The 23,713-nt window shown below is 45.0% G+C and overlaps 1 protein-coding gene across 7 annotated transcripts in view; it reads right to left on the reverse strand.

Moving 5' to 3' along the window:
* The window catches only part of LOC134966647 (scyllo-inositol 2-dehydrogenase (NADP(+)) IolW-like), a 455,266-nt gene that overhangs the window by 230,308 nt on the left and 201,245 nt on the right, over nucleotides 1-23,713 (reverse strand). For 6 of the 7 annotated variants that reach the window (XM_063943552.1, XM_063943551.1, XM_063943553.1 and 3 more), the window contains one exon: nucleotides 12,964-13,074. The exons of the other annotated variant lie outside the window; for it this stretch is intronic. In XM_063943552.1, coding sequence (XP_063799622.1) covers nucleotides 12,964-13,008 — 45 coding nt within the window. In that variant the 5' untranslated portion in view covers nucleotides 13,009-13,074. The remainder of the gene's footprint in view (nucleotides 1-12,963; nucleotides 13,075-23,713) is intronic. 7 annotated transcript variants of the gene reach the window in all.

Here is a 23,713-nt window from a genome sequence, read left to right on the forward strand (position 1 = left end):
AATTATCCTCTCAACATCTATGGATAAATGAATAAACGATGGGGGTTTAGTTAGTGAATTGGCCAATGCACGGAGGCCTGCATACCGCTCCACGGTACCCCACCTATATATTCAATCTCAATGTTTATTTATTTTTATATGTAAACAGGGACATTCGTGAAATGTGTGAGTAAACAGGAAGTCTTGAGTCTCTGAAGGATTCTAGAGTGGGGGTCTGTCGCACCTGCCCCATGGGAGAGTTATACCACACAGACACACGGGTCCATTTTTTGGCAGAAGCAAATTAACCATAATGTCACACTGCAGCACCTGGCTCCTGTCATTGAGAAGTCTAGTCTCCAGAGGGTAGCCCAGTACCTTCAGAAACTGGGGTGAGGTAATTGGGGGCTTCCCACGAGGCCATGCCCCCATAGTGATGTCAGCAGGGGACTTTCCACAAGTCATGCTCCTTACCACTAGTCCATGCCCCTGGTGCCACCACTGTGTGTGTGTGGGGGATGGTTGGGAGGGTCTTGGAAGTCTTTTTTTGGTATGTATTGAGCAGACACAACAGCATGGAGGGAGGGGGCTTTCCATGTCAAGTATGGATCAGGCACAGCAGAATGGGAGGGGGGAGGGAGCTTTTAGTACTACATATGAACTATGAAGTAAGCACATCACTATGGGGGAGTGACACTCTGCGCAGAAAGTCACACGCAATTTTTTTGTAGCAAGAACACTTCAGTTTTGGACACATAGGGTGAGATTCAAATGATATATCACGCCCAATTTCCATTCTAAAATGATCTCTGTTATCGCGCATATAGCGCCCATAGTAATCAGGTTGCCTGTGTAAAGGGTTGGGTGCCTCACTACTCCGGGGGTAGCGAGCTGAAATAATGATACAACATCCCTGAGGGCAGAAACAGAATGGGTGTGGAAAGGGGTTAAAAGAATTGAATCCCACCCATAGTCTGGCAGAGATCAGGTCTCATCCAATTATTTTACTTGGATGATCATTTTACTTTCCAGTCACCCTCTGATGAAGATGTATTTCTAATTGCACTTTCCTAACAATAAAAACTAACAAAACCTCCCCCCCCCCCCCAATAACTTAGACCTCAGACCTTCATCTTAACCATATCGACATTCATGTCAACCCCACAATGTTGACATGGTTCAGACTGAAGTCAGGCACCAGGTCGACAACCTCTAACTGTCGACAGGTGCACAATTTCAACATCTGAAATGTCGCCATGATGAGAAAAGCACAAGTTTACGCTTAAGGGCTCCATACACTAGAACGATTATGCCCAAATTCAGCCCAATTCAGGCATTCGGGACGATATATTGGGTGAAATTGGGCATTTTGGCAGTGTATCCGATCCGATGCACTGCCCCGTGAGGGTCGGATCGGCTCCCCTAGATCGTTAGTGCTGCACTCGTGATATGTCGGTTCCCGCAGGCATGGCTGGGATCGCATACGATATATCGCATGCAAAATGTACCAAATCGTATGGAATCATATGGAACCACTCCCGGGGAGCTCCTGGGAGAGTTCAAGGGAAATCGCATCCAACCTCAGCCTCTAGACATATCGATGTAGTGTATGGGGCCCTTTAGACATTGCACCACTTTAGAGTCATCTCCGCTACCCACAAACGTAAACCACACAGGGGGCCTGATGTAGCAATGGATGGAAAATCAGGTACATGCGCTACCACACTGCATGCGGGGCAATAATGCGCATATTCAACCACATACGGAATTGTACGTATATTTTCGGTTTGCCCCCATCCATGCACTTTGTTTGACACGTGTCCTCAGGATGCCCTTGTACCAGCCCTATACTAGGTGCAAAAGACACCTGAAAGCACAAACGCTCATGTCTGCCTCCTCACAGCCCGCAGATCAGGTGACACACCCTCACTGAACTTTGCCCTACGCTCCGTGTCAGCTCATTTATACTTCTTCAGTCATAAGTGTAGATGTGGCTGAAAGGTGTACAATGAAAGCACGTACAATGAGAAAACACATAATAAACACTCCGTCAGTTGCTACATTCACCCCTACGTTGGGAAGACAAATCGGCAGAGACATCTCCCGTGGGTAGGCGTACCCCTTGAGGTGCGGTGTGGCATTCACCTTAAAGGCACATTTGTGCAAACCCAAAGCATATTGTGATGTGCTACACAAATCAGGCTCATAATTATCAAACATATAAGCTGAAGTGACAATGTGACCGCATGCAATGCTGGTTTCAAAGCACCTCCATTTGTAACAGCTGCTACAGAAGTCCACAGCCTAATTTACATACAGGTATCATGGGTAAACTGTAAATCACAATGAAAAACATGTCCGTTTAACCAAAGGAACTTTATCACTTCTCCTTTTCATCTTCTGCATGCTTACAGAGTACTAGCTGAGACTTCTATTGAAGTTACCCACATTTCAGAAGAGTTTCCAGAACACTTGGCTGCTGAGCTGATGCACCGGAGCTCGTCATGCACGATACTATCTCAGCCGGACTTGGAGCACTAAAAGTCCCACCCTGACAAGTTCACTGAATTGAAAAAAAAAGAAAAAAGGAGGAATTGTAACGTGCTTCTTGTAAATAATGAAAAATAGGAACTTTCCAGTCAGAGTTTTCTGAAGCAATAAATGCTTTAAAATCTAGAATGTCCTTGAAAATTAGCGACAGCTGACAATTCGGTTTAGGATCAAGGGGCCCATACATCAGCAATCAATTGGTGCAATTACCCATTCTGACCCGTCCCAGTGTCATGATGACTGGGACGGATGATCGGCAAAATCAAACTCGTTGAATAATCTCGATTCACAAATTCCGACCCCAAATTAATAGAATCAGCGAGTTGGGGGATTTTTAACATGCTGTAGGGGCGGCAATAGGCAATAGGAATCAGGGATTCGCCCATTAGATGTATGGGCCGCATTAGTCATAGGATATGTAATATATTAAAAGCAGAACAGAGTCCAGCTGCCATCTACACAACATAGAAACATAGAATGTGACGGCAGATAAGAACCACTTGGCCCATCTAGTCTGCCCCTTTTTTTAACCATATTTTTATCTCAAAACTTATTTGATCCTTAGTTCTTTGTAAGAACATCCTTATGTCTATCCTATGCATGTTTAAATTGCTCTACTGTCTTAGCCGCTACCACCTCTGATGGGAGCCTATTCCACTTGTCCACTACCCTTTCTGTGTAATTTTTCCTCAAATTTCCCCTGAAACCCCCCCCCCCCCCTTCCCCTCTAGTCTCAGTGCATGTCCTCGTATCCTATTGATTCTCTTCATTTGGAGAATGTTTCCCTCCTGGACTTTGTTAAAACCCTTGATAACTCCCAACACTTGAGGTGCGTGGTTCAGGAAGCAGATGCTGCCACCAATTGCTAAAAGTTGGCTTGGCTATGTCATACTAGTGGTGTGATGGGTGCTTTAGAAGGCCACTACCAGGCCCCGTCCCTCTTCTAAAAATGCCCCTTAAAGCCACACACACCTGCGTCTGGTAAGCACAGCTTTTTTTTTTTTTTTTTTTTTAACTTGCCAGGACATCCCTCCAAACTGGGATAAGGGTCCTTTTTCCTGGAACAGTTGAGTGGTCGGATCTAGCGCTAATTATACAGTCTATTTTTTTTTTTTTTTTTACTTGAAGCCCGAGGTGAGGTGCTTCATCACCCAGTGTCTGTGACCAAACGTGCTGGGGGCGTAGGTTCTTGGACCCTCTCCGAAAGGAGAAGGGCCCCGTCAGGGCCGGTTCCGGGGCTTCTGGCGCCCCGGGCGGCATTATGGGGCGTGGCTTCATACAGGGGGCGTGGTCAGTTACGCCCCCTGTACTGTTGTAGGATGTGCGGTGCGCAATGACATCATCGCACACCGCACAGCAAAGGTCCTCTCCACGAAGGTAAACTAGACGCTAAGCGTCTAGTTACCTTCGTGGAGAGGACCTTTGCTGTGCGGTGCACGATGATGTCAACGCGCACCGCACATCATTACAGTGAAGATCCTCTCCAGGAAGGGAAACTAGACGCGTAGCGTCTAGTTTCCCTTCACAGCGGACAGCGGGCCGCGGCACCACAGCAGCAGCGGATCTTGCCATGGTGCAGCGCCCTCCGGAAGGCGCCGGCGCCCTCCGGAAGGCGGCGCCCCGGGCAAAAGTCCTGCTTGCCCGTGGCAAGATCCGCTACTGGGCCCCGTTACTCCCCTACCCCTCAGAGCCAAAAGGCCTACTGAGGGGAAAAAGGGACTGTGGGTCCCCCCTTGCCGAAGCGCAGAGGGACCCTCGTGTATCCCCAAGGTTGGCCGAAGCTTCCCCCTGGGGATCAAAAACAGCCTCTGGCCCTCCCCAAAAGGAGAGGGCCTCGGCAACTAGGGGAGAGGGTGGCCCATAAGGGTCTCACCTAAACCCCGAACAAAAAAAACGTGACATTACACACTACAAAACATAAATAAGTGCTGGTGTTGTGCACAAGTGCAAAACACGTGCGTGTATAAAGAAATAAATAAGCCCCAGCCAGAAGGCCGGGGGGTGGGGGGTATGAAAGAGTATCCTTGCCCTAGCCAGAAGGCCAGGGCAAAGGAAAGTGGGTGCAGACAGGAAGGGTTGAAGTGTTAAGTGCCTTCGTGCATTTCCGGCACCCCTGTCCCTTCCAGTTCCAGGGGCACGAATCACCTCAAGCTTCTAGCTGCTCCCGGCCTCTCAGCCAGACCAAGCTTCATACCCACTCTGTGCCAGGGTCAACCCCCAGTACGAGAGTAGATACTAGACCAGGCCGTTCCCGCTCCACGTAAGGGGTCCTATTTCAACCCCTAAGAAGGTAGCGGATACTAAGCCCAGTTTTTCTCCACTCTCGACCAGAGGCATTGCCATGGTACTCCACAAGGCGTTTCTCCATTCCACACTAGGAACCTCTCACGCTCCTAGTGTAAGAACAGGTACTCCACCAAGTGTTTCCCTCGAGCAGGTACTACACTTGATCTTAGCCAAAAGGCAGAGAAGCTAATTATACAGTCTATTTATTCATTAAAGTAGTAATGTCGCCGATTCATAGAAAATAGATGGGCACCATGCTCGTGAATACTGATTCAGCAAATCAAATTGATGCCCCAGTATGTCAGTGAGAGGTCGATGAGAAGTATTAGAGACTGATGTTGTACAGCACACAGTGATGTCCCCCAACTAGGTCCGTGTTTTTCTGTTGAGCCACCTTATAGGAAGATAAAGAGCTGCACTTGGAATTAACAGGACATTTATTTTTTTTTATCTGATGAAGCTGCTTTAAGATTACAGTTCCTATTTGATACCTGCAGAGGCGTCTCCCCACTGCATAAACACTCCCCATTCCTAGGCGGCACCAACGACATAAACAACCATCCATAGCCACAATTCCTTCTTGCCGAGCCACATTTATTAAAGGTCATATTTGCTAGCTGTTGAAAATATACAAACATTTAGTAGCTGCAGAAGCCGGATGAGGGAGCTCTTGTGCATTTTTCGGCCAGCTGAAATGCTCGTAAAGCGGAAAGAATGTTCTTCTGTTATTTATAGGAAACACACAAACTAAAAACAAAGCAGCCGTGGCTACACCCTAAAAATAAAATTAGATTTACTGTCAACTCTCCATAAGTAACAGCAGCTTAGGTCTATTGTCTGATATTTATAGTCTATATAAATCTGTAATGATTGATGCAGTCACTGGGCAGTGCGTTTTCCCCTCACTTCCAGAAATACGCATGGTTTCTTTTGTGCCAAGACAAAAAGCCTGGGGAGTCAGGATTGTCTGCAGTCAGATAGACTAGCCTTGGTTGCTGTTCTTGAGCTTATCTCCTAATAGTTCTGTAATCTTCGTCTTTTTCTTCCAAAAGTGAACCAGGAAGAGGGTGTTTAAATCAACACAGAGCCCTATTGTGCCTCCCAGTCCCATCCCCACCCTGTTTTGGGGTTTTTCCCAGAAAATAAATAAGGAAATTGCATCATATATTTTTTTTTCTCCTCTTTCTTGCAAATGGTTAAACAGCAACTCAGAGAGCAGATTCCCCCCTCCCACTTGCTGAGGACATGGCAGGAGCTCCAGGATCCATTACAGCTCAGGCAGTGGGACACGTATTTAAGCCAGCTCTGCATAGAATTGGAGAAAAAAATTTAAGGGCACATGGTGAAATGACACGGAGGTGACGGGATGCAGCGCGTCACTGGAACCATAAATGCCATGGCTGATTTCTGGCTGATGGTGATGGGGATTATTTTAACGGAAAAGCAAAGACGAAAGAGATTTTGTGGAAGAAATACAAAGGGATCCGTTCTGATGCTTTATCTAACAAGGACTTGATAGGATGATATTGGGGCTCATGTTTTGAAGGTGATTTTCTTTTTTCTTCGAATATATTTTATATAGTGTAAAGATCTTTATCCCTTTTTAATATCTGGTGTCGGCACTTTATATGTATTTACATTTATTAAGTGCATTTTTTGAAAAAAAAAAAATTATCTTGAAATTATTTTTGTTCATAGTTGAATCCACTCATAAAATGAAATCAAATTAAATTTATTCCGTCACCGAATCATTCATTTCAATGTGCATCACAGATTACTGTTTTATTAAAATATATATATATATATATATATATATATATATATATATATTTATTTTTTATTTTTTTTTTCATTCATTTTGAAATAATAGCTTTAGTAGCAAAGTATCCACTTAGGAGAGCAGATTTGTCACATTATGAAAATTATTCTATGGCGAGGACGCTGATAGCCTAACGATCTAGCAACATTTTCTTTCCTATTATTTCACGCTAGTGGAAGATACCATTTTTGGAATGATGTTATTCAATAGCTTCAGACACTTGATTTAGACCACTGTACTCGTGCCATCAGTTAATGAATTATACATGCAGATTAAGGACATTGTAGCATAAACAGTAGCTTCCAACTTGTGCAATAAGGTAAAAGTGCAGGGGGGGGGGGGGAAACACACACACAAAAAAAAATAAAAAAGTCGGTAATAAAAAAAATAATAGATTTTTTTTTTTTTAAATCTACAAAGTACAATAATTTAAAGACATTTTCGGTTTCATACGGGACTAAAACATACAGTAAATATGGTCAATGTGGTTTCTGAATTTATAGACCATTAAAATCTTTATGTAGTCTGAGCATTCACAATACAAAAAGAAAATTTCTGCGTAAACACCATAATCAATGTTACAGGCGTGACAAGCTGGAAAATGTAGCGAATAAAAATAGACTGCCTAAACATTATTAGATTATTATTTATTGTAATTGCTTCCAAACATCATTATTTATAAAGCTCCTCCAGGCATGTTGTGACTACAGAGAGCTCATACATACTGTATAGAAGCTAATGCACATTTAGAAACGGTCACAAATGGCAGATGAGACTGATAATCTAATGCATATTATATATATATATATATATATATATATATATATATATATACATACATATACACACACACACACACACACACACACACACACACATATACATACATATATACACACAGCCACATATTTTCTGCCAGTCCACTGAAGACCTCCACAATAATTGCTGTTATTTCATCACATACGGCTGAAAACAGAGTATGTTCATTTTTACTGTATATTCTGTATGCTTTCAAATATATTTGGATGACTTATGTACACTTTTTGCTGCAATAAAAATTACCTACTTTGACTACACAAAACGCTCATTTATTGTATTTTACATTTTAATTTTTTTTAGATATTTGACAATTGTATATTTACAAATAATCGTGTTTTATGTACATATGTATCAGTCTTAAAAAAACTACAATGGATATTAATAATCTAGAGATTTATTGACTAAAGGAGATTTACATTTTTAAGTATTTTTCCTTGCTCTATATAAAAAATACTGTATAAAAAGGATTTTATTAAATTAAAGGAAGGTGTATCTGCGCTATAGTAAGGTACAGTATATATATATATATATATATATATACACATACAGTAAGGCATATTACAGAAAATGCCTATGGCGACACATGGTCATGCTTAATGCATAGAGACAAATATGTATTCAAGAACATTTTGATAACAAAATAAACCAGTCAAATAAGAATTTATTTGTGAATCTAATTAGCTGCATGGGTCTTTGCAGTCATTTGTCCATCTACAAATGACAAACACACTTCCGAAGATTGAGATACTGTAGGTGGATGAGGAGTCATCGTGGAAGAAAGCAGAGACTAAATGCTACAGAGGGACCCAACACATTTCACGTCCAGCTATAGGAACCTTCTACAAAGCATGGCTTATGCAAACACAGAGAAAGTCTGTAGAAAATCGTGTTAAAGTTTACGTGTTCACATTCTATAAGTCTAGAGATGCAGCAAATCCTTCTATTTCGTAGCCATAGACCGTGCAATTGTTACTGGTGCCGATTTCCACTATTTTAACAAACAAAAAATGGATAGCTAAGGTTTTCAGTCCCAGAAAACAGCGCGAGTTGTGTAGTGCGAAACGTACGTCAGTTCTAGGTGTAGTAACAACTGCCATCTGCCAGATAGGTGTAACTGGCGATCAGGATTCCACCGCTAGTCTCTTATCATGGTTATCTTCCATATGGTACACATTGCACTTAGGACTTATAGAAATTATTATTTGCATATAATATTTTGAGCCTTTTAAAGGAAACCAGTTAAGAGAACTGTGTCACGCCTTAAAAAGAGGAGTACATAAGATAGTCACGCACACATGTGTAAGCTGCAAAACACATTTTATATCATGGGGGGGGGGATACGGGAACAGCAGAACAAATTCTGTGTGAGGTGGCTTTAAAAAAAAATTTTTAATAAGATGAGTAGCGTTACAATGGGTTATTTGTGCAATACAAATGGGCGTACATTAAACCAGTGAGCCGAATATGTTGCAATACACTCCACTGACCTCATCTAGAAAAGACAGCACACTGGGCAGGAGCGGTATCTTTCCACAAGGGGTCGTCAGTGGAACAGTAATGAAAATCTGAAAAATCAGCTTGCATAGTATTTTCCCTTAAACATTGGTGGTGCTGGTCGGTGCTATTTCTATCAGCAGAATAGGGAAACCCACGTTGGAAGATTTTGGAGATTACGGTGAAAAATGCAGTGCACACCTTGTAAGAAGTCACTGACATTCCCCTTTCTTACTACACGGCCAAATGTCCAATCAGGTATACTTCTAAGGCAATTTAGGATACAGTTATAGACAAAAACACAGAGTTGTAATGTCAGTTGATATTACAGTATTATTACACCCACTTACAGATATAAAACATGCTATATACAGGTTAGATGTAGTCTAAATGGTGTACTGTCTGAAAGCTTAGCAGCCAATGGAGGAACTTAAATATAAATAGATAAACTCGAACGGAAAAGTGATGAGAGAATGGGGCATTTGGATTTAATATGGGACATTCCTTCCCAGATAGGGACAGTTAGGTTATTGGTAGGGTTCATCACGAATACCCACGTAATATCATAGCGTTCAACTCCACCCTTGATAGAATTCTCAAGGCAATTCACGATCAATCATATTCTGGTACATATGGGAGGCCGGCAGTCGGGATTTCCCGGCGGTAAGAAGACTGACAGCAGCATCCCGATGCTTAGAATCTCAACAAGGGTGCAGTAAGTATACCAACAGTCTCCTTGTACCCCCCTAACCCTCCCTACCCCTCAGCCTAAACCTCGCCCCCCTCAGCTTATCCCTACCCCCCCCCAACTAGTGCATAAACCTAACCCTTCCATCCCCGCAGCTTAACCCTAACCCTCCCCCGTAGCCTAAACATAACCCCCATTCTTAGTGCCTAACCCTAACCCTGCCCACAGCCTAACCCTACCTTCTTAGTGCCTAACCCTAACCCTTCCTTCCCGACAGCCTCTCTCTAACCCACCCCCTATTGCCTAAAACTAACCCCTCTGTTGTACTGTATGCCTTAGGAGAACTATGGGAATGTGTAGGTTAGAAAAGTAACAGATAATTCCTTCCCTATCAAACTTTTCTTTCTAAATCAACCAACTGCAGCCACAGCACTAATATTAACACAGAGGAGATGCTCTGTTTGAGCAGCTATTGGTTAATCTACACTGATACTCATCCAAACCAACTTCTTGGTAAAGTAAGGACGAACCAGAGACCCAAAAGGGATTTTCCACATATTGGTCAAAAATGTCCAACACATATAGTAGAAATTGGTTGGGTGGTCACCATACCGATGGCGGGATCCCGGTGGCTGTATGCTGGCGGGGGGGAGCGCAACAAGCCCCTCGCCACAGGTTCTATTCCCACTCTCTGGGTGTTGTGGACACCGTCAGGATTCTTAGTGATCGGGATGTAGGGGTAGGTATTGTGACCGGCTGTCTCCTGACCGCCGGTCACACGTAGATATACCCCCAGGAAAGCCATCTCCTCTCTTTCTGGCAGCTGTATCTGTATGCAGTCAGCTTAGCGCAGGCACCCAACAAGGCACTCCTTGCTACAATAGAGCTCCAGTGACTAGTCCTACACCACCAAGAGCCACACCGAGAATCAGCTCTCTATTTAAGGTAACAACACCCAGTGATCTTGGGATGGGCGGGGGTAGTACTTTGACAGTCTCCTGTAAGCAACCTCCCACTCACATGTTGCAACACATTGGAACTTGGCCACAGCAAGCCTAAGCTTTCCATAGACGACCTCAGAATACTCATTCCACTTTGTTAATCCTTAGATATTTAGGGTGATATTTATCACAGCTTGGCAATAAAGTGGATGAAGTACCAAACCAATCAGCTCCTAACTTTTACCAAGGGTGCAAAAAACAAGAGCAGACAGACTACAAAGAGGAGTACAAGCAAACACTCATTTATTTTTGTGCACAACCCATGGAAGCATTTGTGGCTTACATCTTCAACTCTGCATCATGCCCACTGTTTAAAAAATTTATTTTGGAATTATATATAACAAAATAAAAAGGAAAAAAAAAAAATAATGAATGCACTGTTGCCAACAATATTGGTGGCTTATTAATCACAGGCATCTTATCAAAGGGACTTTCAACTGGTATGTTGTTCCCTTCTATCCCCTCTGCCAGGTACCAGCAGGTCCATAAATAGGGTGGTGCTGACAGTGCTTGGCACACAGCACATATGCCCTGTGGTCAGAGAAGTGGCGGGTGGCCGCACCCGCAATCGTATTCACCCTCTGCTGCCAGCTGCAGCGCTGTCCACTGTAACTGGTGTAGTGGCGATGAGCCTTGCTCCTTCTTGGCCGGACACAGCACCGCTAGATACTGTACATTACAACGGGTAGTACTGCAGCTGCCCAACTCGCTAATAAGCCCCCTCCTGGCTCTACCTATCTCCCACAGCATCTTCTGGGAGAGACGCCATGACATCTCTTCCAGTCGGCCCATTCCATCAGCGGCTGCCTGACTGGAAGATCTGCTGCAGTGCCCCAGGTGACTGCGGGGTTTTCTCCTCTCTTCTGAACTTGAGCATGCATCCTGGGGTGCGTGCTTTCCTGAAGCTCCGGCTGCTGCAGCAACCCTTTTGGATTTTGGTCCTCAGAATTCTGTACTGGCACAGTTCTCCTACTCTGTCCTGGGTACCCTCTCAAGCAAAATCACCTTCTGAGAGGCATATATGGGGTGCTCATGTGCCCTCACTTTCCCTGTACAGTTGGTATGCACCACCAGTTACTGTGTACAGCCTGCTGCAATGTATAATAGTAGTGGTGCACCTGGCTCCTTCTCTGCCAGGCGCACCCCTACTATACGATAATGAGGAAGAGCGGCTCTACTGTGGCAGAATGTGTATAAGCAGCTCTACTGTTGCGTAATATGTATTAGGGGTTCTACTGTGGCGTAATGTATATAAGGGTCTTTACTGTGACGTAATGTGTATTAGGGGCTCTACTGTGGTGTAATGTACATAAGGGGCACTACTGTGGTGTAAAGTGTATAAGGGGCTCTACTGTGGCGTAATGTGTATAAGCAGCTCTACTGTGGCGTAATATGTATTAGGGGTTCTACTGTGGCGTAATGTATATAAGGGTCTTTACTGTGGCGTAATGTGTATTAGGGGCTCTACTGTGGTGTAATGTATATAAGGGGCACTACTGTGGTGTAAAGTGTATAACCTGTTGATTACTCAGATAAATCAGTTCTATCCTCTTCCCAAAAAGATTGTAAGGTTAAGTGAGCAGGGCCTCTAGGTTTTCACATTTGAATTTGGCTTCCTTACATGTCCCTGTTTTATCTGTGCTGGGTTCCATGCTACCGAGCCCTGTGGAGCACTGTGACGCCTTACAAACCAAAACAGGTAAGTGGGTACCATTCTGCCTTCAGATGGAGGGAGAAGGAAGAGGGTGAGGGACTCTTATTGGAATACGGTACTCCAGATTGGGGTAACTTGGTTCTGATGCATCAACTTACCTTTACCAAATAGAAAACTACCCTGATCAAACTCAGAGAGGAGGGGATCCATGTGTAGTCTTCATACGGGCCCCTCCTCTCTGTCCTGCACTGGAAATGAAGGGGTTAATGATTACTTCTATATTGCTACAAAGGAGAAATTGGTTTGAAGTGCTTTATAAAGGACTGTGACAGTATTTTAATAGACCAGCATTTAGATATATATATATATATATATATATATATATATCTTACCTCACAAGTGCCTGAATTTTGGACCAGAACCCCACTGACCTGCTTTACTTACAAATTGTGAAGCATGTGTTTATATGAAAGATGCACGATCAATGAAAAAAGGCTTACATTTCACAAAATGGACCAACGTAATGTACATGTTTTCTGTGTGATAAGAAATTCAGAGTTGGAGGCCTATGTACTGTATATAAAATCAGTCAATGCCCAATGCCTTGTATATGGATAACATGAAGAAAAAAAAAAGGTTTACAATAAAAAAAAAAAAAAAAAAAACTCCTTACCTTCATCGCTTTGGGAAAATTTGTGGCAAAATAAGTGTAGCCCATTCCTCGACTCCCAGCGCCCACAACCAGCACTGTTACACATCTCACGTCACCTTCGTCAGGCCTTTGCTGATTAAAATAAAGAAATAAAGCATGTGACTCACTGCCTAAATCGTGTGGTTCATAGTTATAGATCAAATAGTATTCTATATGTTGTCAAAGGCACTGCTAAATAATGCTGGGACAATGCTGGGGCAATAAAAGGACCATGACCATGTGGTTCTCAAACTTGGTCCTCAGGACCCCAAACACCTCTTGTTTTCCAGGTCACCCAGTAGGTGAACAGGTGTAGTCAATACTCACTGACACATTTGAAAAGATCCACAGGTGAAGCCAATTATTTCACTAGTGATTCTGTGAGGAGACCTGGAAAACAAACGGTGTGGGTTCCTGAGGACCGAGTTTGAGAACCTGTGCTCTAGATAACAGAGGTTTAGCAAAATGGCTGCTTTCAGTAAGCATAAAGTTTTCTAAACAGCAAAATTAGAGATATTATTATGGGATGCGGTCAGGATGCCGGTGGTCAAGTGACCAATGCTGAAATGCCGACACTTCTCAGGAGACCAGCTCTGGAAAAACGACAGCTGCCATCCTTAAATTGAGTTTTGGGGTATGGGTTAGGGTTAGGCACTAGGGGAGGTGGTTAGCCATAGCTGCCACCCTTCCGAGGGTTAGCAGTAGCAAACACTACTCGAAGGGTTAGGATAGGGTACGGGGGAGGGGTAGAATACTTATCCTGTTCAGTGTCGGGATTATCAGTGTCAGGATGGCGCTGTCAGTCATGTGACCACCGGTATCTCAACCGCCGGGATAACATCCAACCCATTGGCATTGTTTGTGTGTGCTACTCATTTAAGCAGCGTTGTACAAAGAATTCATGTAGTCCATTTTAGTCCCTGCTCCTTTGGAGATTATAGTCTAAAATCCCAAACACACAACCAATATTTGCCCATTTTTAGTGTCAGCTGTCCATTTTTAGTGCTGGGCTCTTTGTATCAGTTGGCCTCACTTCTGTTGTGGCAAAATGTCGAGTCTGTAGGGTAAAGGCGATACTAAAATGACCAATAAAATGACGCATCATTTTAGCCCTGTGTCCTCTATACAAACCCACAATTCCCAGTGTTATTTCCCTATCCTGCCCATTCTTCTGGGAGATGACCCAAACAAAATCGCAAGTCTCTTGTGCCGTCCGGGAGAGTAGGCAAGTATGATACAACATACAAACACACCTAGGGGTATATTCAATTGAAGTCGGATCCTTTCTGACATGCATTGTTGGAAAGGATCCGACAAAGCACTATTCAATTCCTGTCAGATTTGTCCTTCCAACAGTTTTTAAAGTCGGAATGACACTAACCAGACGCCCTCCTGCTCCGTCCCGCTAGTAGGTCATCGCGGCGGGGAGAGCAGGGAACATGCAGCAGGATGGGGCGTCGCCGGCAGACCTCGCGGCACCTGGCTCCAGCAAACGAGGTCCCGGCTCAGTCACCCGTCTCCTCTCAGCTTCTCCTAACCCTCATCCATTCCATCTCCTCTCCAGTCCTCCGCACCCGCCCGCCGTCTCGTCCCCACACCCCTCAAAACATGACCTCACTCCCAGTCTCATCTCCTTAATCTGACTTGAAATTGTCGGAAAAGGGGCCAAAACCTGTTGGATTTGGTCGCGTTCCAGACATAAGCACGTGGATCCACGGCAATTCCGCCGATCCACGTGTTTTCCGACAAGTCGGGAAAAAACAGCCCCTATTGAATAGGTCAGAACCACTTCTGACCTAAATCAATCGGAAACTGCACTCTTTCCGACAAGACGCCAGTTTCGACTTCAATTGAATATACCCCCTAGTGCTACTGGTCATCAAATTCATCTACCAGTATGCTTGTGGAATGTGGAGAAAACAAAACAGAGGACCAGGTGGAAACCCACAGAATCACTGGGAGAACATACAAACTTCCCTGTGGCTGTGAGGCAGTAATGCTAACCACAACTCCAGCCGCGCTTCATAATTCTAAAATAAGTCATTGTAATGTGAAGATACTTTTGGAGAGTATGAGAAAAAAGTCTTTTGAATACTGGTACACTGGAATAAAAATGGAACGTTAACAGGAATAAAACATTTTAACAGAGCAGACAGATGTCAGAGGTGAGAAACAGATTAGTTATCCACATGAATGAACATGTGGTGAGAGAATGGGACCAAGCAGCAGATGACTATAGTTTACAATTACTTGTATTCATTACACTAACGGCAGAGGGCGCGACTGCAACCGGCTTTGGGACCTGGTAGACCTGCGCTATGACATATACAGGCAAGGTAATATTTGCCTGAACATGTGACCAGGAACGACTTGAACTACAGGACAGTGTGACCCAGGAGCTACCTCCATAACCCATTAGAATCATTGCATATTATACTTTCACATATATGGTATCTGGTACATAATACTTTCTTATGAGAACTGCTGATTATACCAGAATATTGTGCCTTAAGGATTCACCACTGGGACTTCCATACGTGCAGGACAGGGTGGTGCTAAAGAAGGTAGACAGCATGCATGGAGCTAGACAAAAAACCATGACAAAGACAAGACATCTGGATTATTAAGGGGGGGAAACAGGACACACAGAGAAATCGAGGACCACAGATAAGACACAATGGGAAATGAACACACCTGATGAGATATATGGGGAAGTCGAGGGTTTAGGTCAATGACAGGGGTAAAAAAGAGACAAGTTGACCGATAGAACAAACAATGAACAGAGAAGATAATGCAGAGAGAGAGTCACTCATGTGTTTGGCTGTGGAACCAGTCTCAGGGTTTTGACAGGAATGGAACGGACGAAAGCTGGACATAAACTGGAAGGTCTAGCGTAGTTCTTCCTCATACATCAGAGCAGAATTGGTGTGACATGGTGAAACTGAAACTGCTAGCAGGTGCAGACGTGACAGTCTAGAAGTCCAGAACACAGGACAACACTGGAACTAGGATGAACTGGGGTGGCTGGACACTGGGATTGAAATGGAGTAATTGGTATTGGATAGCTAATAGCTAGACACCGGGGTTAAACCAGAACATCTGGTACTGGGTAACTGGACACCAGGGTTAAACCAGAACATCTGGTACTAGGTAGCTGGACACAGGGGTTGAACTGGCGTAACTGCTACTGAATAACTGATAGCTAGACACTGGGGTTGAACCAGAACATCTGGCACTTGGTAGCTGGTAGATACACACCGGAATTGAACAGGAATAAACTGGTATGTGATAGCCGATAGCTAGACACCGGGATGGAACCGGAACGCAGGAGACACCAGGATGAAACCGGAATGCTGGAGCCAGTAGTCAGCAAGATGATGATTTGCATTAAAATTCTCTGAATAAGATAATTTGCAGGACAGAGCTCACTGGAAAAGTCTTCACAAGGTTATAGACAACATTGCACTGACCCCTTCTGTCTCCAAGGGAGGGCTCTTTAAACTCCTGGCTGATCAGGGATTGGCTGTGGGCATCATGTGACTGCTGACTGGTCTCCCATTGGAGTTTGGGCAATCACCTGACTCAAGTCTCTGCACAGTGTCTGTGTGTGCAGTTTTGTTTACTCAGATTTTGCTACTCCGCTACCGCATTACTATAGTATTTATACCAGGGACCGACTGGAGGCCGAAATTGGCCCTGGCACGCGCGCACGTGACAGGGGTGAGTGAGCGGACACTAGGGACGGCAGCTTGCCGCAAGTCAAGGGTGCATGGATTTGCGGCACCCCCCCATTTCCATGGAGACGGGCGGGGAGGCATCCACCTTCCTGGCTCTATGAATGACAGGATCGGCCCATTGGCCCTTTGACATTGCATTTGACAGAAGTGCCAGATTGGCAGTCCGGCCCCGATTTATACTGTATGTGGGCTAGAGGTATTTTAACAAATAAGTGGGTCTCTGTGTACAAGATCAGCGCTTGGGCTCCTGCCCACATTTTCAGACCTCCCAACAATTTGAAATGAAGAACTGGAACATAGGAACAGAAAGCCAAATTCAGAGATGTACCCAAACCGTGCAATGTTTTGAGATCTTTGAGAATGGCGCATGCACAGGATCTGTACCGAGCATATGCAGATCTATTTCTGCAACGATGGTCGCAGCGCCCCTAAGCTGCAGCATGATTGACACAGTGGCGGATCTAGACTTAACTTTTAGAGGGGGAGCAGTTTAAGAATTCTGACTCCTCCCTCTAATCATAGCCCCTCCCAATTAGAAATGCCCCTCCCGTTCGCTTCTAAATTTTCCTATTGTTGCCATTACGAATAAAATGTTGCTAGTTAGTGGAGAGAACCCTGCGCACTGGTGATACAGACTGGCGAATCGCCATTCCTGCATGCATCTGCACATTCGTAGATCACACATGTACAATCATGCAGCGCAGATTTGGGCTACCAGTCCACTTTCAAAGAGAAAAAAGTGAAAAAACATTTATTTTAGCAGAAAAAACTGCTTTATATAAATACTAATTTCTTTTAATAGATCCTGTGATGGCATAAGTAATAGGACAACAATGGTACACATTATAGCACACGTTATGAGCCGACATGCACATTATAGCACACTGTATGAACCGAAAATAGGATTTTGGTTACCTACCGGTAAATCCTTTTCTCGTAGTCCGTAGAGGATGCTGGGGTCCACATTAGCACCATGGGGTGTAGATGGGTCCACTAGGAGCCATTGGCACTTTGAGAGTTTGAGAGTGTGGGCTGGCTCCTCCCTCTATGCCCCTCCTACCAGACTCAGTCTAGAAACTGCGCCCGAGGAGACGGACATCTTCGAGAGAAGGATTTAACACAGATAGTGGCGAGATTCATACCAGCTCACACATACAAGGCACATCAAGCTAGCTTAGCTTAAAAGCTAAGTAACTGCTGAAAATAAGAATTTACTTACCGATAATTCTATTTCTCGTAGTCCGTAGTGGATGCTGGGGACTCCGTAAGGACCATGGGGAATAGCGGCTCCGCAGGAGACTGGGCACAAAAGTAAAGCTTCAGAACTACCTGGTGTGCACTGGCTCCTCCCCCTATGACCCTCCTCCAAGCCTCAGTTAGGATACTGTGCCCGGACGAGCGTACACAATAAGGAAGGATTTTGAATCCCGGGTAAGACTCATACCAGCCACACCAATCACACCATATAACTTGTGATCTAAACCCAGTTAACAGCATGATAACAGAGGAGCCTCTAGAAAAGATGGCTCACTACAGCAATAACCCGATTTTTTGGTAACAATAACTATGTACCAGTATTGCAGACAATCCGCACTTGGGATGGGCGCCCAGCATCCACTACGGACTATGAGAAATAGAATTATCGGTAAGTAAATTCTTATTTTCTCTGACGTCCTAGTGGATGCTGGGGACTCCGTAAGGACCATGGGGATTATACCAAAGCTCCGAAACGGGCGGGAGAGTGCGGATGACTCTGCAGCACCAATTGAGAGAACTCCAGGTCCTCCTCAGCCAGGGTATCAAATTTAAAAAACAATAATAAACAATAACACTTGTTTTTCAGGCGCAAGTTTCCCTTAAGTCTAATTGAACACTTGTAAATAAATAATTGTAGTTGCTGCTCCCAACAGGTGATTTGGATTATCACCTAATTAAAGACAATATTTGGAAATAAATGAGAGCGCAATTGCAATTAAAAATATATAGTAAATACTTTAATACATGCACAACATATATTGGACAAAATTAAAAACAAAGTAATTCTAAAAGGTTGTTCTAAAAAGTCAAATTAATTATTGGTGCTTGACACACCCCCAGAGGGTTCCACAACCTGTAACTGATCCGGTAATTGCCTGTAAATCAATCACTGTCTCAAGTGTTGGTAGCTTTTTCTACTATGTTTGAATAGAGTTCCACAGAATGATGGTTTTTTAGAAGTAAATCTGATGCTCACCGCTGCTGGAGTTCAATAGCAATAAACTTCCCAATATCCTCAGAAGGTCCTTCTGAGGAAACCGCTATACGTTGACAGCGGAGAAACGCGTAAAGGCTACCCCCGTGAGGACCACAACACTGCCGGGCTCTGTCTCCACTGTTCCACTGCCAGTCTACAACCGCGCTCTTTTCCACGTGTACCCTGAGAAACATCTCATCAAGCTCGCCCCTAATTGTGGAGTACGGAGCACGGGCTGACAGGGACACTGTGAGCGGCGCTGCTGACAGCCACTCTTTCCTCTCTTCATACGGCATTTGGATCCAGAGAGGTGTATGCTCCTTCTCCCTCCGCTGCACCAGATATTGGGAAGTTTATTGCTATTGAACTCCAGCAACGGTGAGCATCAGATTTACTTCTAAAAAACCATCATTCTGTGGAACTCTATTCAAACATAGTAGAAAAAGCTACCAACACTTGAGACGGGTGGTCTTCTGTTTGCCGGCGGTCGGGCTCCCGGCGCTCAGTATACCGGCGCCGGGAGCCCGACAGCCGGCATACCGACACTTATTTTCCCTCGTGGGGGTCCACGACCCCCATAGAGGGAGAATAAAATAGTGTGGCGCGCGTAGCGCGCCACCGTGCACGTAGCATGGCGAGCGCAGCGAGCCCGCAAGGGGCTCATTTGCGCTCGCCAAGCTGTCGGTAAGCCGGCGGTCGGGCTCCCGGCGCCGGGATGCTGGTCGCCGGGAGCCCGACCGCCGGCCAGCCGTAGTGAACCCCTTGAGACAGTGATTGATTTACAGGCAATTACCGGATCAGTTACAGGTTGTGGAACCCTCTGGGGGTGTGTCAAGCACCAATAATTAATTTGACTTTTTAGAACAACCTTTTAGAATTACTTTGTTTTTAATTTTGTCCAATATATGTTGTGCATGTATTAAAGTATTTACTATATATTTTTAATTGCAATTGCGCTCTCATTTATTTCCAAATAGGGTATCAAATTTGTAGAATTTTACAAACGTATTTGCTCCTGACCAAGTAGCTGCTCGGCAAAGTTGTAAAGCCGAGACCCCTCGGGCAGCCGCCCAAGATGATAGAAAGGGAATATTAGAATAATCCCTAGGTGGCGCAAATAGTAAAAAGTCCAAAGAAATTACCCGTGTGGGCTAAAGTCCGTTCCTTTTCATACAAGTGAGTTCATATATGAATCCGTCGTCCAAAGATGATGTATGAAAAAAAACACAATATAAACACAAATGTTCAGTACAGTCTCTGTGGGTATTAGAGGAACAAAATGTACACCCAGGTTCCTTCGACTATTCAGTACTTGGGATGTGCAGTTCTACTCGTAAGGTCCACCTCAGTGACTCGCATAAATGGACTGCTTACATGTGCTTACTTCTAAAACAATTGTATAAATCACATCAAGGTTTCTTTCACCCATACAAATGCAGTATCCAAAATAATCAAGCACCCACGAGTAGGTCTCTGGGTATATAGGATGCTCACGTGTATGCTTACTTCAAGGTGCGGTGTACTTTCACATCAAAGGTTTCTTTCGATGTTTTCCGCTGTCTTTCTCCTCTATTCCTTCAATTTTAATTATTACCAGCAGCCTATCGTCTTCCCAGCAGCAGCAAAGCTCCTTAGGGAGAAACTGAGGACAAGTCCTCGATTCCGCCCTGTCCGAATGGAAAATCAGATGAGGGCTTTTACAGGATAAAGCCGCCAATTCTGACACGCACCTGGCCCAGGCCAGGGCCAACAGCATGACCACTTTCCATGTGAGATATTTTAACTCCACATATTTAAGTGGTTCAAACCAATGTGACTTTTGGAACCCAAAAACTACATTTAGATCCCAAGGTGCCACTGGAGGCACAAAAGGAGGCTGTATATACAGTACCCCTTTCACAAACGTCTGAACTTCAGGGACTGAAGCTAGTTCTTTTTGGAAGAAAATTGACAGGGCCGAAATTTGAACCTTAATGGACCCCCATTTCAGGCCCATAGACACTCCTGTTTGCAGGAAATGTAGGAATCGACCTAGTTGAAAATTCCTCCGTCGGGGCCTTACTGGCCTCGCACCACGCAACATATTTTCGCCAAATGCGGTGATAATGTTTTGCGGTTATATCTTTCCTGGCTTTGATCAGGATAGGAATGACTTCATCCGGAATGCCTTTCTCCTTCAGGATCCGGCGTTCAACCGCCATGCCGTCAAACGCAGCCGCGGTAAGTCTTGGAACAGACAGGGTCCTTGCTGGAGCAGGTCCCTTCTTAGAGGAAGAGGCCACGGATCCTCCGTGAGCATCTCTTGAAGTTCCGGTTACCAAGTTCTTCTTGGCCAATCCGGAGCCACGAATATAGTGCTTACTCCTCTCCATCTTATAATTCTCAGTACCTTGGGTATGAGAGGCAGAGGAGGGAACACATACACTGACTGGTACACCCACTGTGTTACCAGAGCGTCTACAGCTATTGCCTGAGGGTCCCTTGACCTGGCGCAATACTTGTCGAGTTTTATAAACATGTGGAAGACTTCTGGGTGAAGTCCCCACTCTCCCGGGTGGGGGTCGTGTCTGCTGAGGAAGTCTGCTTCCCAGTTGTCCACTCCCGGAATGAATACTGCTGACAGTGCTATCGCATGATTTTCCGCCCAGCGAAGAATCCTTGCAGCTTCTGCCTTGCCCTCCTGCTTCTTGTGTCACCCTGTCTGTTTACGTGGGTGACTGCCGTGATGTTGTCCGAATGGATCAACTCCGAGTGACCTTGAAGCAGAGGTCTTGCTGAGCTTAGAGCATTGTAAATGGCCCTTAGCTTCAGGATATTTATGTGAAGTGATGTCTCCAGGCTTGACCATAAGCTCTGGAAATTCCTTCCCTGTGTGACTGCTCCCCAGCCTCGCAGGCTGGCATCCGTGGTCACCAGGACCCAGTCCTGAATGTCGAATCTGCGGCCCTCTAGAAGATGAGCACTCTGCAACCACCACAGGAGAGACACCCTTGTGCTTGGTGACAGGGTTATCCGCTGATGCATCTGAAGATGCGACCCGGACCATTTGTCCAGCAGGTCCCACTGGAAAGTTCTTGCGTGGAATCTGCCGAATGGGATTGCTTCGTAGGGAGCCAACATTTTTCCCAGAACCCTTTCATTGATGTACTGAGACTTGGCTCGGTTATAGGAGGTTCCCGACTAGCTCGGATAACTCCCTGACTTTCTCCTCCGGGAGAAACACCTTTTTCTGGACTGTGTCCAGGATCATCCCTAGGAACAGAAGACGAGTCGTCGGAATCAGCTGCGATTTTGGAATATTGAGAATCCAATCGTGCTGCCGCAACACTACCTGAGATAGTGCTACACCGACCTCCAACTGTTCCCTGGATCTTACCCTTATCAGGGAATCGTCCAAGTAAGGGATAACTAAAATTCCCTTCCTTCGAAAGAGTATCATCATTTCGGCCATTACCTTGGTAAAGACCCGGGGTGCCGTGGACCATCCATACGGCAGCGTCTGAAACTGATAGTGACAGTTCTGTACCACAAATCTGAGGTACCCTTGGTGAGAAGGGTAAATTGGGACATGAAGGCAAGCATCCTTGATGTCCCGAGACATCATGTAGTCCCCTTCTTCCAGGTTCGCAATCACTGCTCTGAGTGACTCAATCTTGAATTTGAACCTCCGTATGTAAGTGTTCAAGATTTTAGATTTAGAATCGGTCTCACCGAGCCGTCCGGCTTCGGTACCACAACAGTGTGGAATAATACCCCGTTCCCTGTTGCAGGAGGGGTACCTTGATTATCACCTGCTGGGAATACAGCTTGTGAATGGCTTCCAAAACTGCCTCCCTGTCAGAGGGAGACATCGGTAAAGCCGACTTTAGGAAACGGCGAGGGGGAGACATCTCGAATTCCAATTTGTACCCCTGAGATAACACCTGAAGGATCCAGGGGTCTAATTGCGAGTGAGCCCACTGCGCGCTGAAATTCATTGAGACGGGCCCCCACCGTGCCCGATTCTGCTTGTAAAGCTCCAGCGTCATACTGAGGGCTTGGCAGAGGCGGGAGAGGGCTTCTGTTCCTGGGAACTGGCTGATTTCTGCAGCCTTTTTCCTCTCCCTCTGTCACGGGGCAGAAATGAGGAACCTTTTGCCCGCTTGTATGTTGAGAGGCGACCTGGGGTACAAACGTGGATTTCCCAGCTGTTGCCGTGGCCACCAGGTCTGAAAGACCGACCCCAAATAACTCCTCCCCTTAATAAGGCAATACTTCCAAATGCCGTTTGGAATCCGCATCACCTGACCACTGTCGTGTCCATAACCCTCTACTGGCAGAAATGGACAACGCACTTAGACTTGATGCCAGTCGGCAAATATTCCGCTGTGCATCACGCATATATAGAAATGCATCTTTTAAATGCTCTATAGGCAATAATATACTGTCCCTATCTAGGGTATCAATATTTTCAGTCAGGGAATCCGACCATGCCAACCCAGCACTGCACATCCAGGCTGAGGCGATTGCTGGTCGCAGTATAACACCAGTATGTGTGTAAAAACATTTTAGGATACCCTCCTGCTTTCTATCAGCAGGATCCTTAAGGGCGGCCATCTCAGGAGAGGGTAGAGCCCTTGTTCTTACAAGCGTGTGAGCGCTTTATCCACCCTAGGGGGTGTTTCCCAACGCACCCTAACATCTGGCGGGAAAGGATATAATGCCAATAACATTTTAGAAATTATCAGTTGTTATCGGGGGAACCCACGCATCATCACACACC

This window comes from Pseudophryne corroboree, chromosome 10 (genome assembly GCF_028390025.1).
Source record: "Pseudophryne corroboree isolate aPseCor3 chromosome 10, aPseCor3.hap2, whole genome shotgun sequence".
Lineage (NCBI taxonomy): Eukaryota > Metazoa > Chordata > Amphibia > Anura > Myobatrachidae > Pseudophryne > Pseudophryne corroboree.